The sequence below is a fragment of the Thamnophis sirtalis genome, unplaced genomic scaffold, assembly GCF_051295495.1.
Source record: "Thamnophis sirtalis isolate CommonGarterSnake01/CBP01778 unplaced genomic scaffold, rThaSir2_p1.2 scaffold_2, whole genome shotgun sequence".
NCBI classification, from domain to species: domain Eukaryota; kingdom Metazoa; phylum Chordata; class Lepidosauria; order Squamata; family Natricidae; genus Thamnophis; species Thamnophis sirtalis.
The window spans coordinates 123,046,498-123,067,032 of record NW_028261382.1 but is presented as its reverse complement, the minus strand read 5'-3'; the positions used below and the strand labels follow the sequence as shown (position 1 = coordinate 123,067,032).

At 39.4% G+C, this 20,535-nt stretch overlaps 1 protein-coding gene across 2 annotated transcripts in view; it reads left to right on the top strand.

Annotated features, from left to right (window-relative positions):
* GRHL2 (grainyhead like transcription factor 2) overlaps positions 1 to 20,535 on the top strand; it is a 99,468-nt gene that overhangs the window by 23,002 nt on the left and 55,931 nt on the right. For both annotated transcript variants that reach the window (XM_087706804.1, XM_087706803.1), the window contains exons 2-7: positions 962 to 1,151; positions 1,588 to 1,655; positions 2,843 to 3,239; positions 4,824 to 4,879; positions 9,842 to 9,998; positions 13,540 to 13,651. In XM_087706804.1, the coding sequence (XP_087562930.1) occupies positions 962 to 1,151; positions 1,588 to 1,655; positions 2,843 to 3,239; positions 4,824 to 4,879; positions 9,842 to 9,998; positions 13,540 to 13,651 (980 nt within the window). The remainder of the gene's footprint in view (positions 1 to 961; positions 1,152 to 1,587; positions 1,656 to 2,842; positions 3,240 to 4,823; positions 4,880 to 9,841; positions 9,999 to 13,539; positions 13,652 to 20,535) is intronic.

Here is a 20,535-nt window from a genome sequence, read left to right as displayed (position 1 = left end):
TTTGATGATACCATCATCATCATCAGAGATGGTATTCAGCAGGTTCTGACCAGTTCTGGAGAACCGGTAGTGGAATTTTTTAGTAGTTGGAGAACCAGTAAATACCACCTCTGACTGGCCCTGCCCCCATCTATTCTCTGCCTCCCGAGTCCCAGCTGATCAGGAGGAAATGGGGATTTTGCAGTAACCTTCCCCTGGAATGGGGAGAGTATCCTTCCACTGCCATGCCCACCAATCCATGCCCACTAAGTCATGCCACGCCCAACAACACCCCCCCCAGAATCAGTGGTAAAAAAATTTGAATCCCGCCACTGATCATCATGAAAAATGTTGCAGACCATCATATCTGGAGGATACTACATAGGCAATACTGCCCTAGTCATTATGCAAAATGGTTGTCATTGGAAATGCAGTATTACCCTGTTTCCCTGAAAATAAGACCTCCCCAGATAATAGGCCCAATCGGGCTTTGGGTCGCATGCACTAAAATAAGCCCTCCCCTGAAAATAAGCCCTCCCCAGCAGCAGCCATGAGGTGACCACACTCGCTGCCTCCTGCACCTCAAAAATAATAAGACATCCCTGAAAATAAGGCCAGGTGCTTATTTCGGGAGTCAAAAGAAAATAAGACCCTGTCTTATTTTGGGGGAAACACGGCAAGTTATGAAGAGGAATTTTTATACAAAACTATAATGAAATGTACACATTGGAAAGACTTTAATATTGGTTTAATATCTTCATCTTTGTTTCCAGTTATGGAATACAGAGAAGATCAGTTTTGTTCATTGTTTGTGTCTGGTTTTCAGTGGGATAACAGAGCATACCAATCATTTTTTAAAAACATTGTTGCATCCTATGTTTTTAAAATTATTAGATTAGTTTTTCCCCTGCCATCCTGTTTAGGATTAAAATGAGAAAGTTTCGGATGTGATAGCATGCTTTTTTGTATTTTTAAACCGCAGTAAAAACCGGCTTGTGACTATAGTGCCAAGCGATGCCCCCTTTAATACCAGAAGAGCTTACACAAGTGAAGATGAAGCTTGGAAGTCTTATCTGGAAAACCCCTTAACAGCAGCTACTAAAGCTATGATGAGCATCAACGGAGATGAGGACAGTGCTGCTGCTCTGGGATTATTATATGACTATTATAAGGTAGGGAATAAAATGCTGAAAATGGGTTTTTACAGCAGGTAAATCTGTTGCATGTAAATAAATCTGGCTCCAGTTGCATTTCCAGACTCAATCCAAGAGGTTGATGTGAGGATAATTGGTCTGACACCTAAAGGGCAAGGGCATTTTTTAAACTACGTTTTTTATGAATTGTTGTGAGCCATTTGGAGTCATTATATGAGATACAATCCTGGAAATAGAGTAATTAACCAAGGGATATATTTTAGAACTAGTTATAATCTGCCCTTGAAACTGTAGTCTGCTTTCATGTGATCCACAGGCTACCAAAGACCAAATAAAACTGATCTGAAGTTTTAGATCTGGTCATCAATTCTAACTAAGTTGCACCACTATCATTAAGCAGCCCTTAATAGCCTTTAAATAAAGGATTCAAAAGTTTTATGCCCTGATGTTTCAGGTTCCAAGAGATAGAAGATTATTGCCTGTTAACAAAGTGAGTGATAATCAAGAAGACCAGGAGAAAAGGTATGATATCTCTAAATCTGTCTCTCTCTCTTTCTGTGTATACAGTATGTGTGATGGAAGATTTTATCTAAAGTTAAAGATAAAATTAGCCAAGTTTTTTTTTTTAAAAAAAAACCAGACTGGAAGTGTTGGGAATTTTAGAAGACAATAGATTAAATATTGTAAATGCTTCAGGTTTTAAAAAAGAGATTGAATAACCATTTGTCTAAAATGGTATAAGGTTTTCTGCTTGAACAAGCTGTTGGACAAGAAGACCTCCAAGGTCCCTTCCAACTCTGTTATTCTGTTAAACATTTTCTTAAATGTTAATTTTTTTTTTATATTAGTAAAAAGTTTTCACTGCATTTGCCACTTCCCCCTCCATAATGGTGGCACATTCAATCACCTTACCCATGGTACAGTGGAACTTCCAATCACAACCGTAACCCATTCCAGGATTTCGGTTGGCACCCAATGACCAGAAGCAAGACTGTGCATGCGCGCACACACAAAAAAAGGCACAGAAGGGGAAATTGCGGCAGGAAAAATCACTGCGGATGTGATTGATTGCTACCTGAGGATGTGTTCGTGAACAGAGTGAAACATTTAGCGAATTTTTTGGTCTGCACCTGATTTGGTCATGGTCAGAAGCATTTGTGACCCGAGGTTCCACTGTATCTTGTTCTGAGACGTGCTCTTCTTTCATATGAGGGCCATGTTCCAGAAGGAACACTCCTGGCTGATTCTTCCACAGCTAAAGAAACAGCATAATTTCATAGTGGAATGATAGACAATGGACAAACTACCCAAAGAGTGGAACTGTTACATTCATGATACCTCAGATGACTTATTGTTATTTCTATACTGCCCTTCTTAAATATGTTCCAGGATTGTTTGCAATATTAATCCAAAGCATTATAATCATCAGGACAGCAGCCTGGAGTATTGTTTATAATTCACCTTTCTTTGAAGGAAGTCAAATTTGACATTCATAATTCTCTCCTTCCACTTAGCCCAAGGTTACTAGTGAATTTCATGACTCAAGGCAAATTCACATGCAGGGTTCCCTATTCTAGTTCAACACAGATGTCAACAGACATGCTAATAACATTTAATTAAATAAATGATTTGATTGTTTATTTGCTTCTATTTAATCTATTTGCCGCCTCTCAAGATTTGCTTTTACTCGCTGTATCTTTTCCCCTCAGAAACTGCCTTCCCACTAGCGAAACGCAAAGTAACTTGAGCAGCAATGGTGAAAACAGAGTGCAGGTTTTGAAAACGGTGCCAGTAAATCTCTCCGTCAATCAAGAGCAGTTGGACACTTCCAAAAGGGAGCAGTTCAGTTCAAATGTATCAGGAAGCCCATCATCCATTTCTGTGACTGGAGTGATGGTGGTGAAAGCAGAGGAATATACCCCAGTTTACATGACTCCTTCAGTGCATTATGCCAGGGGAGAAAATGAAGAACATCGGGGGGTCATATTTGAACATCCGCATTATGAAGTGCCCAGCATCACAGCCCATTCAACCTATATGAAAGACGATCAACGCAGCACTCCAGATAGTACTTACAGTGATACCTTTAAAGATGAGGGAACAGAGGTATGTCTATTATTTTGGGGAATGTGGGAGCAGAAGGTGTGAGGTTCATTCGTTGTTCACACATTTTTATTTTATTTTTATCAATGGAAGTCAGGGCAGTTCATTCACTTTATCACCCCAATAAGTCAGTGATTTAGATATGAGTGAGAAATAAACTTCAAAACAATGGCTTTGGCTAATGGTTATTCCTGAGTTGCCAAGTGGGATAAATTCCATCTTTGGAGGAGGTATTCCAAGTTTTTTCAAAGGCAGTAGATAACTAGCTAGTTTCAATGCTGTTATAGGTTTGTAGGATTATCTCTGCAACTGATGCTAATGTCAACATTCCAAGTAATAACCCCAGGTTGGCTTCAAAGCTGACAGCTAATTTTCTTTCAAATGACACACAGAGAGATAATTTTGTTCTATTACATTTTCTTATCTATTACCTTAATGTATTTGAATTTTGATTCTCTTAGAATTTGAACATATTATTTTAACTTTTAAAAAAAATTTAGACTGTTTTGAATTTTGTACGCTGCTTTGTATTTGTAAGTTGTCCTGGAAGATTTAATGAAATATAGATTGTATACTTTTTTAAAAAGTGAGATTTAGTGTAGTAAGAATCTCTTTTGTACAGAGGTCTGAATATGTTTTGGGAGATTCTTGGGTGAAATAACAGAGATATAACATTGTTAGAATAGTTCCCTTTTGACATTTTTTTTTCTTTTGGGACATTTATTCGAAGTATAAACAATGAAATGTTCCATTATTATGGGACTTGCACAGTAATTATGGCACCAAATGCTAAGATTGAAATAGGCTGTATGAACTCTTGCAAAAAAGCTTCTAAAAGGAGAATACATTGGGAGCCAGATATAAAAGATCTGATAGAAATTATTTATCCAACACCTGGAAAAATTTAGTGATGGAACACAAGCATGTGATGAGCTTAAGCACATTCTTTTTCTCCTGGAGAAATCATATTTTGAGAGGTGCGTGTTTCTATTAAAAAATGTTCTCTTCCTGGTTCTGCCAGATGACATTTCTTAGCAGATGGAATCTGGAGCATGCCTTTTTTTGCCAGGCCTAATGGAATGGGTAGACATAGTCAGATGGAGATGGTCCCTCAAACAATTTGGTCTCATGCAATGAAGTGCATATTGCAGCCAGCTGAATATAAATTGAATCCCAATGGAGCTCAAGGAGAAAAGGTATAACATGCGCCGATCATAACATGCGCCGATCAAGGAGTGCACATAATTGCATGTGCTACCATATTCCATACCAGACCTCACTTCTGAAGGCTCTTCAAGGGCAGACCCATGTAGAGTGAATTGCAATAGTCCATTTGTGAGGTTTTAAAAAAAAATTATTCAAAGTATTTTCGAGTATTCAATTTTGAATACAGGTGTTTCTAAAACTACACTTCTTGCCTCTTTTAAAGTTATCTCGATATTTTGTACCTCATAGGAGTGTTTTAGAAAATATTTTGTCTTTAGATCTCTTGGATTGGATCCAGTCAAGTGGAAATCAGTAGAGCTTAAGTTAGTCGTGATGATCTGCTCAACTACTCTTGATATATATTATTTCTTCATCTTTCAGAAATTTCGGAGTAGTTCTGTAGGTCCCGAGGAATATATTTATGAACAAACAGCCAAGTAAGTATTGACAATGAGAAAATACTGAAGGTACACTAGATTTATAAAAACTTCTGATTGGCTTCAGGCTATACATTTGCATGGAGGGCACTGATTTTGCTTGGGCATTTATCATGAAGAAGACTTTTTAAACTTGCATTCAGCATAGTCAGTCTCTTCTTTTCTTCTCCTCTCTAAATGAAATTCAGAAGAAAAAATATATCTTGTAATGAGATCCAGTAGAAGTACGTTTTATCCATGTAATTTGTGCCACGTAGCAAAGCGACAGGAAGAATTGGAAAATTTCTTCTCTACATCATTTTGAATGACCAGAGGGAGATATCTATGGTTGGGAGTGTGATTTCTTCATCTTACTGCAATATGTGAATGCAATATAGGTGTATCTTGCACCCAACATTGTTGCTCCACCTGAAAAGAAAATGGCAAGGATTAGTTCTATCTACATAGTTGCTGGATTCGTACACAGCAGAAAGTGCTTCACAGGAAATTTTGTAGTTACTAAGGCTAAAATGAAAATGCCTGGCATCTAGCCATGCTTTCTGTGCCATTCAGCCTGAACAAGGCTTCACTAGATCTTTGGGCTAGAAGGACAGAGGTGGAATAGGGTTCTGATAGCCAGGTATTTGAATTGAGTCCAAATAGCTATTGGCAGGTAGTGCTTTAAAATTGGTGAGATCCTGCAATCACTGCCCCTACCAACCATCTAGATCAGTGATGGCGAACCTTTTTCTTATGGCGTGCCAAAATTGTGTGCACATGTGCGCATGCCCACACCAATTCAATCCTCCCCGCCCACATGCATCTGTGACACTTCCCCCCTGCGCATGTGCGCATGACCCCTTTCCAGGCTCCGGAGGCTTCCCTGAAGCCTCGGGTGGGCAAAAAACAGCCGCAACAAGCCAACTGGAAAGTTTGGGAATGAACTTCTGGTTCGCCCATTGGGCCTATTTTTTGCCCTCCCCAGCCTCCGAGGCTTTCTTGAAGCCTGGGGAGGGCGAAAACGGCTTATTCCGGCCCTCCGGAAGGCTGAAAATCAGCTGGCTGACATGCACATGTGCTTCGGAGCTGACTGCTGGCATGCAAGCAAATATGGCTCCACGTGCCACCTGTGGCACACATGCCATAAGTTCGCCATCACGGGTCTAGATGCTACCTGCAAAGGCAGATTCACACAAAGTGCAGTCCAGTGATCAGGATGAAGGTTAACTATATTGGAAACATCTGATCCAAGTACGGTCATAATTGGTACAACATTCAAAACTGGATGAAGGCTCCTTAGCCACAGCTTTCACTGGCTACTTAATCAGAAAACCAAGAATCCAGGAAGAACGCCGACACTTCTTGAAAAGGAAGCACAAAAGAATAACTGTAAAGAATAATCACCAGGGCAGATACCTCTGTATTATCCAAATATTTATTGACAAATAGCAACATGATAGATTTTTGTTCTATCAAATCCTAACAACCTGCACAGCCACCAGTTCCAGATTTCCTTGGCATCTCCAGCACAGCCTGGAGTGGTGAATCATCCTTGGCAGTAACTTCATTTGAATGCCGCTTGTCCAATGAAGGGGTGCTTAATATTTCCCTTAGCAATTGATTCCAACTTACATTTTCCCAAGCAATTCAGGCAAGATCTGCCTTTCTGAAAATTGAATTCAGTAATCTGCCCTCTAGAACAGGGGTGTCAAACTGTCCGGATATGTCATATGCAGGCCATGCTCAGCCCAGCTCTGCGAAGGGAAAAAAACATTGTGAAATGTCACATGATGGTAACCTGACACTGTGAGTTTAACACCTGTGCTCTAAAATGATAAGTTATTACTCTTGGCCTTTTTTTTGGCTGGCACCTCTTCAGACATTTGTAAAATATTATTTCCTCCAGCTAACCATTCATACCATCTTTGGTTTCTTTCCCCATCACTTAGTTTTTAGTCCTTTAATTATTTCGTGTTGCCCTTCTCCAAACCTGTTCAAGATGATCTGAATCTTTCTTCAAATGTGATGATCAGAATTGAATAAAATACCCGAACAGAGTAAAAAGGAACGATGATTCCCTGTGATTTAGAAAACTTACATTTTCACTGATGTAGACTAAAAAGCATTCACTTGTAAGTGCCCTAATTTGGATTCCTGCACACAGCTGGAGTCAAGGCCCCTTTGTTGAAAACATGGATTGTGTGGACCAGAAGTGAATTGTACTGTGAATTTTCATATTTTTGTTCAGGGATTCTCTGAGACATGAAAGTCATTTCAAGTTTCCAACAGAGTAAAAAGATTAAGAAAGACTGCTTTAAGCTCTCCAGAATCTTCTATCATTCATCTTCATTGGATAAATCTAGGTTAAATCCAATCTATATTATTATGAGAGAAGGAAAGGCATTCACTATTCACATTCTTCACAACATGCATAAGTTTCAAAATCTCTACCATCTTGATCGTAATTTTTTTTTCAAAATGAAAAAAAAACCCTGCAACTCTAACCTTCATTTTATGTACAGCCTTTTCCAGTATTATATTAATTTTTTGAGACGCAGCAATTGAGGTTTGTCCAATATCTTAAATTTATCCATAAAGTATATTTAGAAAGACATTAAGATACAGGTTTTGTTTTTGATCCCTTTCCTAATGACTCATAGTATGAATAGAATTCACCTTCACAGCTGTGCCGCATTGTGTTGACATTTTCATTGGATTAACTATCAGAGCTTCAAGATCAACCAAGGTCATCTGCATATATGTGAAGATAGGATTCCTTTTCTCAAATGTGCATTATGTTGAGATTATTTGGATCAAAGCACATTTCGCATTTTGGGAAATATCCTCAAGCACTTTTTTATTTTACATTTGGACACCTGAAATAATTTGCACTCATGGTTCTAAGTCAGGGCTGTAAAACTTGCAGCCGACGGACCAGATGCATCAAATGTTGGCCACGCCCATGCCTGGTTTAGCGAAGTGGGAAAAAGTTGTGATACATCATGTGACAATGCCATGACAAGCAAGTTTGACATCCCTGTTAGAAGTCATTATTAACTATGTTAAAAAAAAACCTCATCCATGATCTCAGTGCAGAGATTGTCTGCACTGCATATATGTGAAGGTAGGATTCTTTTTCTCAAATATGCATTATATTGAGATTATTTGGATCAAAGCACATTTCCCATTTTTCTTCCACTTTTCACCTTTTCCTTTATAAATACAGAAGTGTGGAGGAATGCATTACAAAAGTATTATTTTCTTTTTAAAAAATGCAAATGATACCCTTTTTCTTTTCATTTTTTTCAGAAGCAGAAGCTTTCTTAAATAAGTGAAAGAGAGGAATATTATCAATATAACATAGGCTATTTCATATAATTAGGTTTCAAAAGTAAAGTAAAGCATTTAATCAAACAATTTCTTAGCAAGCCAAAGGTGTATTTTTATCTAGGAACTGGTGATTAAATAAGAATGAACCCTGTTAGTTTTAGCCCTGGAATAGCACTTTTTCAACTATTGACAGTTTTACAATCACATTTTTGTTCACATCATGTTTACCTACTGTTCTTTTAAACTTCTGTCTGTTCAAAAACACTATTGTGATCACTGTCAATGATATAGTGATTTGAAAACATGTTTCCATGAAACACAGGAATTTTTTTAAAAAATCTTTAAAAACAGGAAGCTAGAATTCTGCTGGTTGCATAATCATAATAACAACACATAGTGCAGACAGTGGGGTGTGGCATTTATCACACCAGTGATGTAATAAAGAGGAGGAAAGACTTAGGCTTGGGTTCACTTTGTTTTTCACTAAAGCCTAAGATTCACCAGACAGCAAAAGAATTGAACAGCAAGGGGCCTCTAAGGAAGAATTTAGTTTTTTCTTCCTACTAATAGAGTATGAGCTTGAGAAAGTGAGAGAGGCAGACAGATGCATAGGATAAAATGAAAGCAATCCTCCTCATTGGAGGAGAAACATTGCAAAACAGACACTCTCAAGATCTAGTCTTCACCCAGAGTAAATCTTTTGTAAAACTAATGAATTCATTCAAAGCCAAATACTTTGAATTACAATGGGATGTAATCCACTCTCCCTGCAGTCACTATGAGAGCTACATTATTTTAAACATAGAAGAAAGTTGAGTGGAATGGCAGAATATATGACAATCCCTGCTGAAAAGTAAATCCATTTTTGGTTTAATCTATCTTGAATTTGAGACTAAGTATAAAACCTAACATTCAGTTAGGAAGGATCCCTGGATTGCAAGCATGTATTTCATATGAAATGTTTGCCAGTTGATAAGGTGAGGAGACTATAGTGCTGAGTCTGGATATAGGTTCAACAGTTTGCTTAGTGCTGGGTAGCTACTCTTAAATTTAACAATTAAGAACAACATCCCCATACAGGTAGTCCTCGATTTATTACCATAATTGAGACTAACATTTCTGTTGCTAAGCGTACTAACTGCATTCTGGCTACTTCTGCTGTCTGCCAGCTGCCTCCAGTTCGGCAGTTTGTTTCTCATCGGCTCACCTTCCATCCTTCCAAGGTCGGTAAAATGAGGACCCAGATTGTTGGGAGCAATATGCTGACTCTGTAACCGCTTAGAAAGGGCTGTAAAGCACTTTGAAGTGGTATATAAGTATAAGTGCTATTGCTATTATATGAATTGATGCATCAATCTAAGGCAGTGGGTCTCAACTTTCCTAATGCCACGACCCTTTAATATAGTTCCTCATGTTGTGGTGGCCCCCAACCATCAAATTATTTTATGTTTTCCGTATTTTTTTCAAAAATATGTGTTTTCCGATGGTCTTAGGAGACCCCTGTGAAAGGGTCATTCAACCCCCAAAGAGGTCCTGACCCACAGGTTGAGAACCACTGATCTAAGGCATGAATTTATAATAATAATTCTAAGGCCTTTATTCAACTTTTCTTCAACAATGTATTTTCTACGTTTATTCTTATTTTCTTTATAGTAACACATTTCGATATACTTTGGAAGCTACCAAATCCCTCCGCCAAAAACAAGGAGAAGGACCAATGACTTACTTAAACAAAGGGCAGTTTTATGCCGTAACACTGAGTGAAGCTGGGGACAACAAATGCTTCAGATATCCAATCAGCAAAGTCCGGGTATGGCTAGTCTTGCATGTATAGTAATTGATAATGTTGGTTGGCTAAAGACTTTTAATATGTGTCCTTGTTTTCATTCTGCTGAAATGTGAATTCAGTTCTAACAACCAATCTCTTAATAGAAGTTTAAGCTCATTCTTTTCCAAAAAGATTGTGAATCAGAAACCTGAAACTGAGTTCTCAATACAAAATATCATGGACCACTATACCTGTCCTGGAATGCTAAATCGTTGTAGGCATTGCCTGTTTCTTTGAAATGTTAAGGTCTTGTTTTGCAATTTAAGATTTCTATATAAAAAAATAAAAAGTGATGATAAGGATTGCTCAAAAGCTACTAGAACTAGTGGAAATTGTTCCTTCAAACCCATAGCTTAAAGCAGGGATACCCAAAATTGGCAACTAAAGAAAGTGGACCCAGAATTCCCTATCAAGCATGGCTGGCTGAGAAATTCTGGAAGTTGAAATCCACATGTCTTAAAGTATTAAGACAACAGCATCTCTTCAAATTCAGTAGGGCTGTTTTAAGATCCTTTCCCAGTTTATAGCCATTTTTGTGTATGGATATAAGTTACTTGTGCCAGCATTGCTTTCAGACTACCTGAAAGCATTAGTTAAAAGGTTACACTAGGAACACAAGCAAATACAAATGTATCTTTCATTGGGTATTGAGAAAACGTCGTTTTTGATACCAAGTAAGTTTTTATGAGTAGGAGGTACCAGAAAAAACCGCATGGGGGGGAGGCAGGTAGCAACCTTGTTCTCTGCTTGTGGGCCAGAAAGAGAAGCTGCCTGTGAGGGAGCCCACGGAACAAAATAAAGGCGCTATGGGGATCCTCCCCTAAAAGACAGCGAAGAGCCCTTGCCTGGTGCGCCCCCCCCCCTCAATACTTTTCACCACTGCTTCGGTGGGCGTGGGTTGGTGGTGGTGGGTCATGTGACTGAGTGTGCATGAGTGATGTCAAGTTGACCATGCCCACTCAGTCACATGCCCATCATCTAGCCACACTCACTGACCCAGTAGTAAAAATTTTCAAAAACCACCCCTGTACATCTCCCTGTCATCAGTTAGTTCAGTAATTCCAGAAGGTATGGAGACTTGAAGAAAGATCTGTAGTGATAATGCTAAAATTCAGGCAGTTTCAGTGGAAGACGATGGTCCTTTACTTCTCCAAGATGCTTGGAGCTCTAAATATGAAATGTGGGTGATGGCAAACCACAGACCACAATCATAATTCTGGTATTCATTTACTAAGTTTCACAAGAAGGAATTATTGTGGTTTGTTATCTGGGAATAGCCAGGCTTCTTTCTAATTTGAATTGGTTGAGTGCCATGTGAAGCTGGCATTTTTGGTCTGTTGGCAGGGCTGGGATTTTTTTTCAGGTGTTTTTTTTTTCTTTTTAGCTATTCTGAGAAATACTAGGCAATTCGATTTAACCATCAGTTCAGTGTTACTATGTGCTTGATATGACACGACTCTAGGACACTATGGGAAATCTACCACTGTGGATAGCTGGTAATTCAGCAAGGAATTCTTTGTCCAGTGTAATCAGTTCAGATGGTAAAAGAATCTATTCCCCAAGGAAGGTGGTGGGCTCTGCTTCACTGGACATGTACAAACAGACCTTAAAAAGCAGAGCCTGGGGGATGCTTTAATGTGGATATCTGCAATAAGGAGGTCATAGGACTCAACAGACTTAATTGACTTTTCAATCCATTTCTGTAAGTTGAGGATTGCTTAATTGTTAGGCTTTATGAGTTTCTTCCTCGGTTTCTCTTGACATGGGACCTTAGTTAGTTTAGTTAGTTTACTTTATTGTCATTGCACATGGTACAACGAAATTAAATGCCGTCTTCAGTGTACATTACAATTATAAAAATAAAAACACAAACATACATCCTTTACATTCTATATAATTGAAATTGAAAACCCAATATTGCATTAATATTGCACTATACCCTACAATTCAATATAGTTATTGCCCTGGGATGGAAGCTGTTTTTCAGCCTATTTGTCTTTGTTTTTAATATCCTGTACCATCTGCCAGATGGCAATAGTTCAAACAAAGGGTGCCCAGGATGAGATGGATCTTTAAGAATGTTTTGAACTTTGTTAAGGCAGGGGGAGCTATAAAGCTCTTCCAAAGAGGGGAGAGGGCAACCAATGATCCTCTGGGCAATGATGTTGACTCTCTGGAGTCTTAAAGATCCACCTCATTCTGGGCACCCTTTTTTGGAACTATTGCCATCTGGCAGAGAATACAGGATAATAAAAACAAAGACAAATAGGCTGAAAAACAGCTTCTATCCCACCAATGATCCTCTGGGCAATGATGTTGACTCTCTGGAGTGCTGTCCTATCTCCCACTGTGCAATTGGCAAAGCATTGACAGATGCAGTAACTTAGAATACTATTTATGGTACAGCAGTAGAAGGTCAACAGCAGGTATTCATTCAGTTGTTGTTTCCTGAGAAGTTTCAGGTAGTATATTCTCCACTGGGCCCTTTTGACCAGTGCTGCAATGTGAACATCCAGGTCAGGTCCTCTTTTAAGATACACCCAGAAATTTAAAACTGGCCACTTGCTCCACTCAGTCTCCATTGATAAATTTGGTTGCCCTATGATAAACAAGGTACATTTACAAAAAGCATTGGAGCAGTGGTGGGTTCTGGATCCTGTTGCAACCGGTACCTTGCAACGGGCCCCGGCGTTGCGCAAATGAATGCACGCAGCGTGTGCGCACACATGTGCAGCGCGCACATGCATCTTACCCTCCAGCGATGCCTCCTTGAGCCTCCGCGTGGCTCCAGCTGCTCGACGGAGCATCGCACAGGCACTGTACGTGCCATGCACGGAAGTGCTGAAGAGTTTAAAGACAGGTAAGGAGTGCGGGCGGGCAGGTTGGCCCTCCAGAGCACCGTACCGGAACGGTACCTGGTGCTCCGGGCAGGCACCAGTACGCCCGTACCGAGGCGTACCTCCTGCAACCCACCACTGCATTGGAGGCACAACTGGATGATGGAGTTTTAAATAGAGAGCATCAGCCAGTCAGTACTCAACTGGATTCAAATCAACCATGGTAGATGCCAATATTGGAAATACAAATGGTGCCTGGTTGATAATCCTGACTGTGATTGTGGGAACTCATCAAACTTTACATCATATTATGATGGAATGCCTCTTCAGAAGGTTCCCTGGATCTCTGCATGAAATGCATCATCTCAAGGGCACTGATGTCCACTGGCTAAAAGATCTAGATACCCAGCCATAGGCTTAGCTACCCAGTAACTGCTCTCACACATAACTCAGTTTTACACGTAATTTTACTCATCACTCATGCTGTGGGTGTTTAAAATAATTCACTGCTCTGATGTTTTATATTTTGATAGACATTTTATATGTTTTGTGAATTTTTTATGCATTAATGCTGTATTCTGCTACACCATGGGAAATGTGTGTGCGCATGCACGCACATTTATATTGCTTAACATTTTGGTTAGTGACCATAACCAATTGAGGATTGTTTTGTGGTCTTTCTCTAGAGTGTGATCATGGTTGTATTCAGTGAAGATAAAAACCGGGATGAGCAGTTGAAGCACTGGAAATATTGGCATTCACGACAGCACACAGCTAAACAGAGGGTCTTGGACATTGGTGAGTGATGAAGTATCCCCGTGAATGCCTGTCTTCAGAGACGTTTTTTATTACCTTGGAGACTACCAACTGGAGAGCCAATTCACACCCAGAAGTCAATTTTATTCTGGAGTTGGAATAGCCAATTGGCAAACCAAGTCTGGTTGGTATGCAGCAAGGTTGCACTAAAGTATTTTTCACGCTTGGTGCAAACTTACAACATGGGATTTCCTTTTCACCTCTTGAAAACTGTAGCATAATATTTCTGTGAGAGTAGTATTCAGTCTAAGCAAAGACTACATCTTCAAAGCCTAAACTGAATTTATTTTATGAGTTAAATACTTTAGGTGAACTAGTAATATGAAAACAAAGTTAATTCAAAACTGCAGATTCCAGTTTCCAGAATTTCTCATCAGTTTTCTGTCACCAAACTGCCCGCTGAGATAACTTATTCTCTTTCATTACCATGGTAACCAGTAACACATATTCCTATGTATTTTTCCAACTGGCCATGAGATATAATGCATTTGACATCAGTTTTTAATGCTCCTGATATCTTCCTGATACACTCGGTTGTATCTCATTAGTAATCCTGGGAGTCCTTGTCCAAGACATTTGGAGATGTCTAAACTAAGGGAGGATATCTTTATTTGATCATCTTTCCTAATCTCACCTTATCCTCTTCTTCCTATTTACTCTTCTGTCATAAAGAATTCTATTCTATTGATTTATTTCCTCCATCTTTCAAAATAATTAACAAAAAATTAACAGTGGTTGGCAGTAAAGATTCATCCATAAATCATTTTATGCAATATAGTGCTTGTAGCCAATGTTCCCTCTAATTTTTTTTCACTGTGTGCAGAAAAGTATAGTGTTTGAGCGGCACATTTTCATGCCTGAGCACCTGAATATTTTACACAGATGTTTCACAGAGCAATTGTTTTATAGGATCCAAATTGGAATGGAGAAAAATGGTGTGTGTGTGTGTGTGTGTGTGTGTGTGTGTGTGTGTGTGTGTGTTTGAGTGAGTGAGGGATCCAGTAAGGGAACTGCGCCTATTTAGAAAAGAAGGTAAATTATTGCAAACATGATCAGTCAAAGATAAGTATGGGGACAGGTTGGGTGGTAGAGAGAAAGTGATAAAAGAGTGGGAGAGAGGATGAGAGGAAGAAAAAAGAGGAAAGAGAGACATAAAAAGATAGAGAAGGAGAGAGAAAGTGACAGAAGAGTGGGAAAGAAGGAGAGAGAAAGAGAGACAAAGAGAAAAGAGGGTGAGAGAGACAGAAAGAGACAAAGAGGAGAGAGACGGGAGAAGGAGAGAGACAGTGACAGAAGAATGGAAAAATAGGAGAGAGAAAGAGAAGAGAAAGAGGATGAGAGAGACAGAGTGAGAAGAAAAGAAGAGGAATGAGTAAGAGAGAACATCTCATTTCAACCCTGAGGTGCACATATTCTCTTTGATTGGTAATTTTATTTGTCCATTTACTATCCAATACTCTCCTTTCTCCTTAAGTTCATCAAGAATTCCCTTCTTTTTATTGAATTTATCACAATACCTTGAGAACAACATTTTCAGCATAGCTTTACAGCTATTTAAAATATATAGTAATTTAGGTCAGGTTTTCAGAACATTAGTCTATTTATAAGTCACTAAGTGCAAAGAAACAGAATTCAGAAAGTTGGCTTCCCTTTTTGTAATTGCTTATTGCCTGATTAATTTTCTACCTACATTTTTGATAACTGATATTCACTGTTGACCCAAGAAGCCCATCGGAGAAAGAAACCCTCCCTTTGAACTTCATTGGGTTTCCATGGAATGAAGTTTGATCTTTTTCTCAACCATACAGTAGCATATTCTTTCTAAGGAGGATATAATCAAGAAAGACCATAATTGCCTATCAATCTAACAGTATGGCGATTGACAATGCCTTTATATTTCAACTCTAACTCTTTCAGTCTTAAAGGTTGGGTGAGGAGAAATCCAAAAATTCTTTTAAAGAGGAAAAAAAATGCTTGTACAATTGCACTCATGGAGACATGTATATATACACAACACACAGAGAAACAAACTTAACAAAGTGTTAAGTCTGCCCACCAACACACACTCCCTCCCTCCCTCCCTCCCTCCCTCCATCTCTCTCTCTCTCTCTCTCTCTCTCTCTCTCTCTCTCTCTCTCTCTCTCTCTCTCTCTCTCTCTCTCGTATCCCTCCTTCCTTTAGCCCAACACTCTCGCTGGCATCCCGGCCAGATGAGAGGGACTGCAGAGGGTGTCTTCAAGTCTAGGGCAGCGAGTCATTCAATGGGAAAGTTGCCTCTTGGAAGGAATGACCCGGCTTGGCTGCCACTTCGTCTCTCCTGCCTCGTCTTTCCTGGCTCTTTGCTTCTCAGTTCGGTCATTGGGCGGCAGATCGAAAGCGGGAGCCAAGCCGGGTCATTCCTTCCAAGAGGCAACTTTCCCATCAAATGACTCCCTGCCCTAGACTAGAGGACACCCTCTGCAGTCTCTCTCTCTCTCTCTCTCTCTCTCCCTCCCTCCCTCTCCCTCTCTCTCCCTCCCTCCCTCCCCCCCTCTCCATCCCATGCCTTCTCCCAACCCCCACACCCCTTCTCTCAGCTACTTTCTGCCTTGTGGTTGCTGTCTCCAGGCTGGCTCTCCTCTCCTATTATCGTGGAAGGCGTCTCACAAAAACCACTGCGCGGCAGTTGGAAACTGCTGCGCGGTGTTTTGTTGCCACGTGTGCGGCCGCCCACCCGCGCAGCTTAGAGGGAACATTGCTTGTAACCCACCAACTGAAAAGCAGAGTTTTATAAAGTCTCTTGAAATAATTAAATTATGTAAAGTAAATTTTAAACAATTTTGAGGCTTTTGTCAAATTTTGTCCTATTCAGCTCAGGAGATAGTGGTGTGGTGGCAAATGTTGGAATTGCATTGCAATGTTACATACATGTGCTAAAACAGTAGAGTTTGCAATGTAATGGCATGAGACTGCCTTCACCATTTTTGTGAAAGGTTTTGATCTTGTGAAGAACTTCGGTCTACCATCTGTCTTCTTGATACTGAAATCCAGGTTGGCAGAGTTAGTATCCATGTGCCACCTGCCCTTCTTCCTTTTCCTTGCCAGACCAAGATATTTCATAAGGGAGCAGGGTTGTATTCTTTCTGACTTTAAAAATGAAAAATTCCCATAGTAGTTCAAGTTGCAGCTCACGCAAATCATACTTCTTATTAAAGAATAGCAATATAGCAATAGCAGTAGACTTATATACCGCTTCATAGGCCTTTCAGGCCTCTCTAAGCGGTTTACAGAGAGTCAGCATATTGCCCCCAACAATCTGGGTCCTCATTTTACCCACCTCGGAAGGATGGAAGGCTGAGTCAACCCTGAGCCGGTGAGATTTGAACCGCTGACCTGCTGATCTAGCAGTAGCCTGCAGTGCTGCATTTAACCACTGCGCCACCTTGGCTCAAGGTGCTTATAAAGAAGTTTATAAGACATTGTATGTTAATATTAGCTACTTGAATAGTGTTCTTATATGATCTTTTCCTTAGTTTTTTTTTCTCTCTCTCAGAGGAAATCAGCTTTTCCTGATTCTTCCAACCTTTTGTCAGATTTTAACTTTCATTTATGATGATCTTATTTGGACACAGCGTACAGAAGATTACTTAGTTGGTCTTCTATGTTCCATTTATTCAGTTGTGTAATATTGCAGTGTTTTATATGAAATTGTAGCCCTCTTCAGAGTTCTCCATTGCTCACATTAAAAGTTAAACTCCAACTTTTGTGTTTTTACCTAGTTTAGAATCATAGGAATTTTGGACTTCATCTGGTCTAACCCCATGCTTAATGTATAATCTATATATAGAATGTGAGCTCAGGTAGTCCTCGACTTATGACCAATATTGAGCCCAAAATTTCTGTTCCTAAGTGAGACATTTATTAAGTGAGTTTTGCCCCATTTTATAACCTTTCTTGTCAGAGCTATTAAGTGAATCACTGCAATTGATAAATTAATAACACGGTTGTTACGTGAAACTGGCTTCCCCATTGACTTTGCTTGTTAGAAGATTGCAAAAGGTGATCTCATGACCCCCGGAACACTGTAAACACTGTAAATAAATATAAGTTAATTGCCAAGCATCTGAATTTTGATCATATGACCATGGAGACACTGTAACTGTTGTAAGTGAAATAAGGGTCATAAGTCACTTTTTTCAGTGATGTTGTAACGTTGAATGTTCATTAAATGAACTGTTGTAAGTCAAGGACCACCTGTATAGTATCTCTGACAAAGCCATTGCTTAAATACTTCCAACAAGGGAGAAGCCACCATTTCAAGGGCACCCTCTTCTTTTCTTCACCACCTCTTGTTTTTAGTAATTTTCTCCTAAACTTCTCTGCCATTTCTTATACCAACTGATTCTAGTTCTGTGTCAGGAGTTCTGCTTGATAGCTATTTGAAGATTGTTACCATATCTCTCCCTTCCCCCAAATCTTCTCTACTTTGGCCTTGTCTTGCAGTACAATACAATACAATACAAGAGTTGGAAGGGACCTTGGAGGTCTTCTAATCCAACCCCCTGCCTAGGCAGGAAACCTTATACCATTTCAGACAAATGGCTACCCAACATCTTCTTAAAGACTTCCAGTGTTGGGGTATTCACAACTTCTGGAGGCAAGCTGTTCCACTGATTAATTGTTTTAACTAAAATTTCTTCTCAGTTCTAAGTTGCTTCTCTCCTTGATTAGTTTCCACCCATTGCTTCTTGTTCTGCCCTCAGGTGCCTTGGAGAATAGTTTGACTCACTCTTCTTTGTGGCAACCCCTGAGATATTGGAACACTGCTGGAACACTGCTATCATGTCTCCCCTAGTCCTTCTTTTCATTAAACTAGACATACCCAGTTCCTGCAACTGTTCATATATTTTAGCCTCCAGTCCCCTAATCATCTTTGTTGCTCTTCTCTGCGCTCTTTCTAGAGTCTCCACATCTTTTCTACATTGTAGAGACCAAAACTCAATGCAGTATTCCAAGTGTGGCCTTACCAAGGCATTATAAAGTGGTAATTAACACTTCATGTGATCTTGATTCTCTCCCTCTGCTTATGTAGCCTAGAACTGTGTTGGCTTTTTTGGCAGCTGCTGCACACTGCTGGCTCATATTTAAATAGTTGTCCACTAGGACTCCAAGATCCCTCTCACAGTTACTACTATTGAGCATATGTACCTGTGCATTTTGTTTTTCTTGCCTATATGTAGAACCTTACTCTTTTCACCATTGAATTTCATTTTATTAGATAGCGCCCAATTTTCGAATCTGTCAAGATCCTTCTGTACCTTAAGCCTATCTTCTGGAGTGTTGGTTATTCCTGCCAGCTTGGTGTCATCTGCAAATTTGATGAGTTCCCCATTTATTCCCTTATCCAAATCATTGATGAAGTTGTTGAAGAATACTGGGTCTAAAACAGAGCCTTGGGGTACTCCACTGCATACTTCCCTCCATGTAGATGCAATTCCATTGACTACATGTTGAGTGCGGTTGGTTAGCCAATTATTAATCCATCTGGTGGTGATGCTGTCTAACATCAAGCAATTACTAACAAGTAATTGCTTGATGTTTATACAAGTATTATGGAGTAAGAACCTTACCAAAATACTATAAGAAAAAGATATTCAAACACTGAAGCTCTATGTTTGGACATATTCACAATATAAAGATAAAATCTCTTTAGCTACCTTTGTAGAATTATGTTATCTAGGAATGAGGATCATTGATGAGCTGGGATTTTAGGAGGAAACAGATGAGGATTGCATTGCCAATCATTTATCCATTTCCCAACTAGCTTTCAAAACTTCTTTTGCGGTCTTTGAAAAGATATAGATATTTATTTTCTGAAATAAAGAAAATGGTAAGCAAGTAAAAAGAAAAATGCATCTAAACATTAGGAATCAAAGTTTCTTACAGCATTATCAGATAAAATCAGTTCAGTTACCAATTATATATTTTAACTACTGGTCAAACCTGAAAAATGACCTGAATCAGGTTATTATGAATATTGAGCAATTGTTAAGGCACAATATCGGGGGTAAACAGCCTTAAATAAAGAAGTTTTGCTAACAGGAGACCTTCATTATTTTAGTTTGCAAATTCCGGAGCAAAGTGTTGCATCTTTCTTTTCCGAGAGCTTCCATACAGGCACTTGTGCCCCGCAAGGTTTCATGCCAAGAGATGATGGAAAAGTTTACCATCTTTTGTTTCCAGGCCATTTTTTTTAAAAAAATTCTTCTTACAGAATCATGTAAGGTGTCAGGCCTGCAGTTATTAGGATCTTTGGCCTGCCATACTCTCTATTATTTTCTTATGCTGTTTCATTAGTGTAGTAATTGGGAGGGGGAATAGAAAGGAGTAGAATTGTGGAATTTGTTGTTATCATTCCTTTCTAGTCATCTTTTGTCTCCACACCTCTGCATCTGAGTGGAACTAGATGGGTGGAAATGCCAGCGTGGGCGAAGAAATTGCACCATGTGATGGATTTATGGGTGTGGGGATAAGATCATGAACTTTCAACTGGGTGAAATCCCAGGAAGTTTTTAGATTTGGGATTTTCTACAGATGTGCCAACATGTCTGTCTTATTAAATTGGAACTTTAAGGATAGCTCTGCCTTGGACTCTGATTTAATTCTGCATGATATTTGGAACACTGACATAAGGAACACGTTTAGATCACATATTTGCATCAACATGCAAACAATATATTTAGTTTATTCCTAAATTGGATGTTATCTCAGGGTCCTAAAGAAGGATTTGGATCTACTACCGTGATTGTGAACCTATGTCATGCGTGCCCTAAATGACATGCGAAGCCATGTCGCCCAGCATGTGCAGCCTTGCCTGTTTGTCTTCC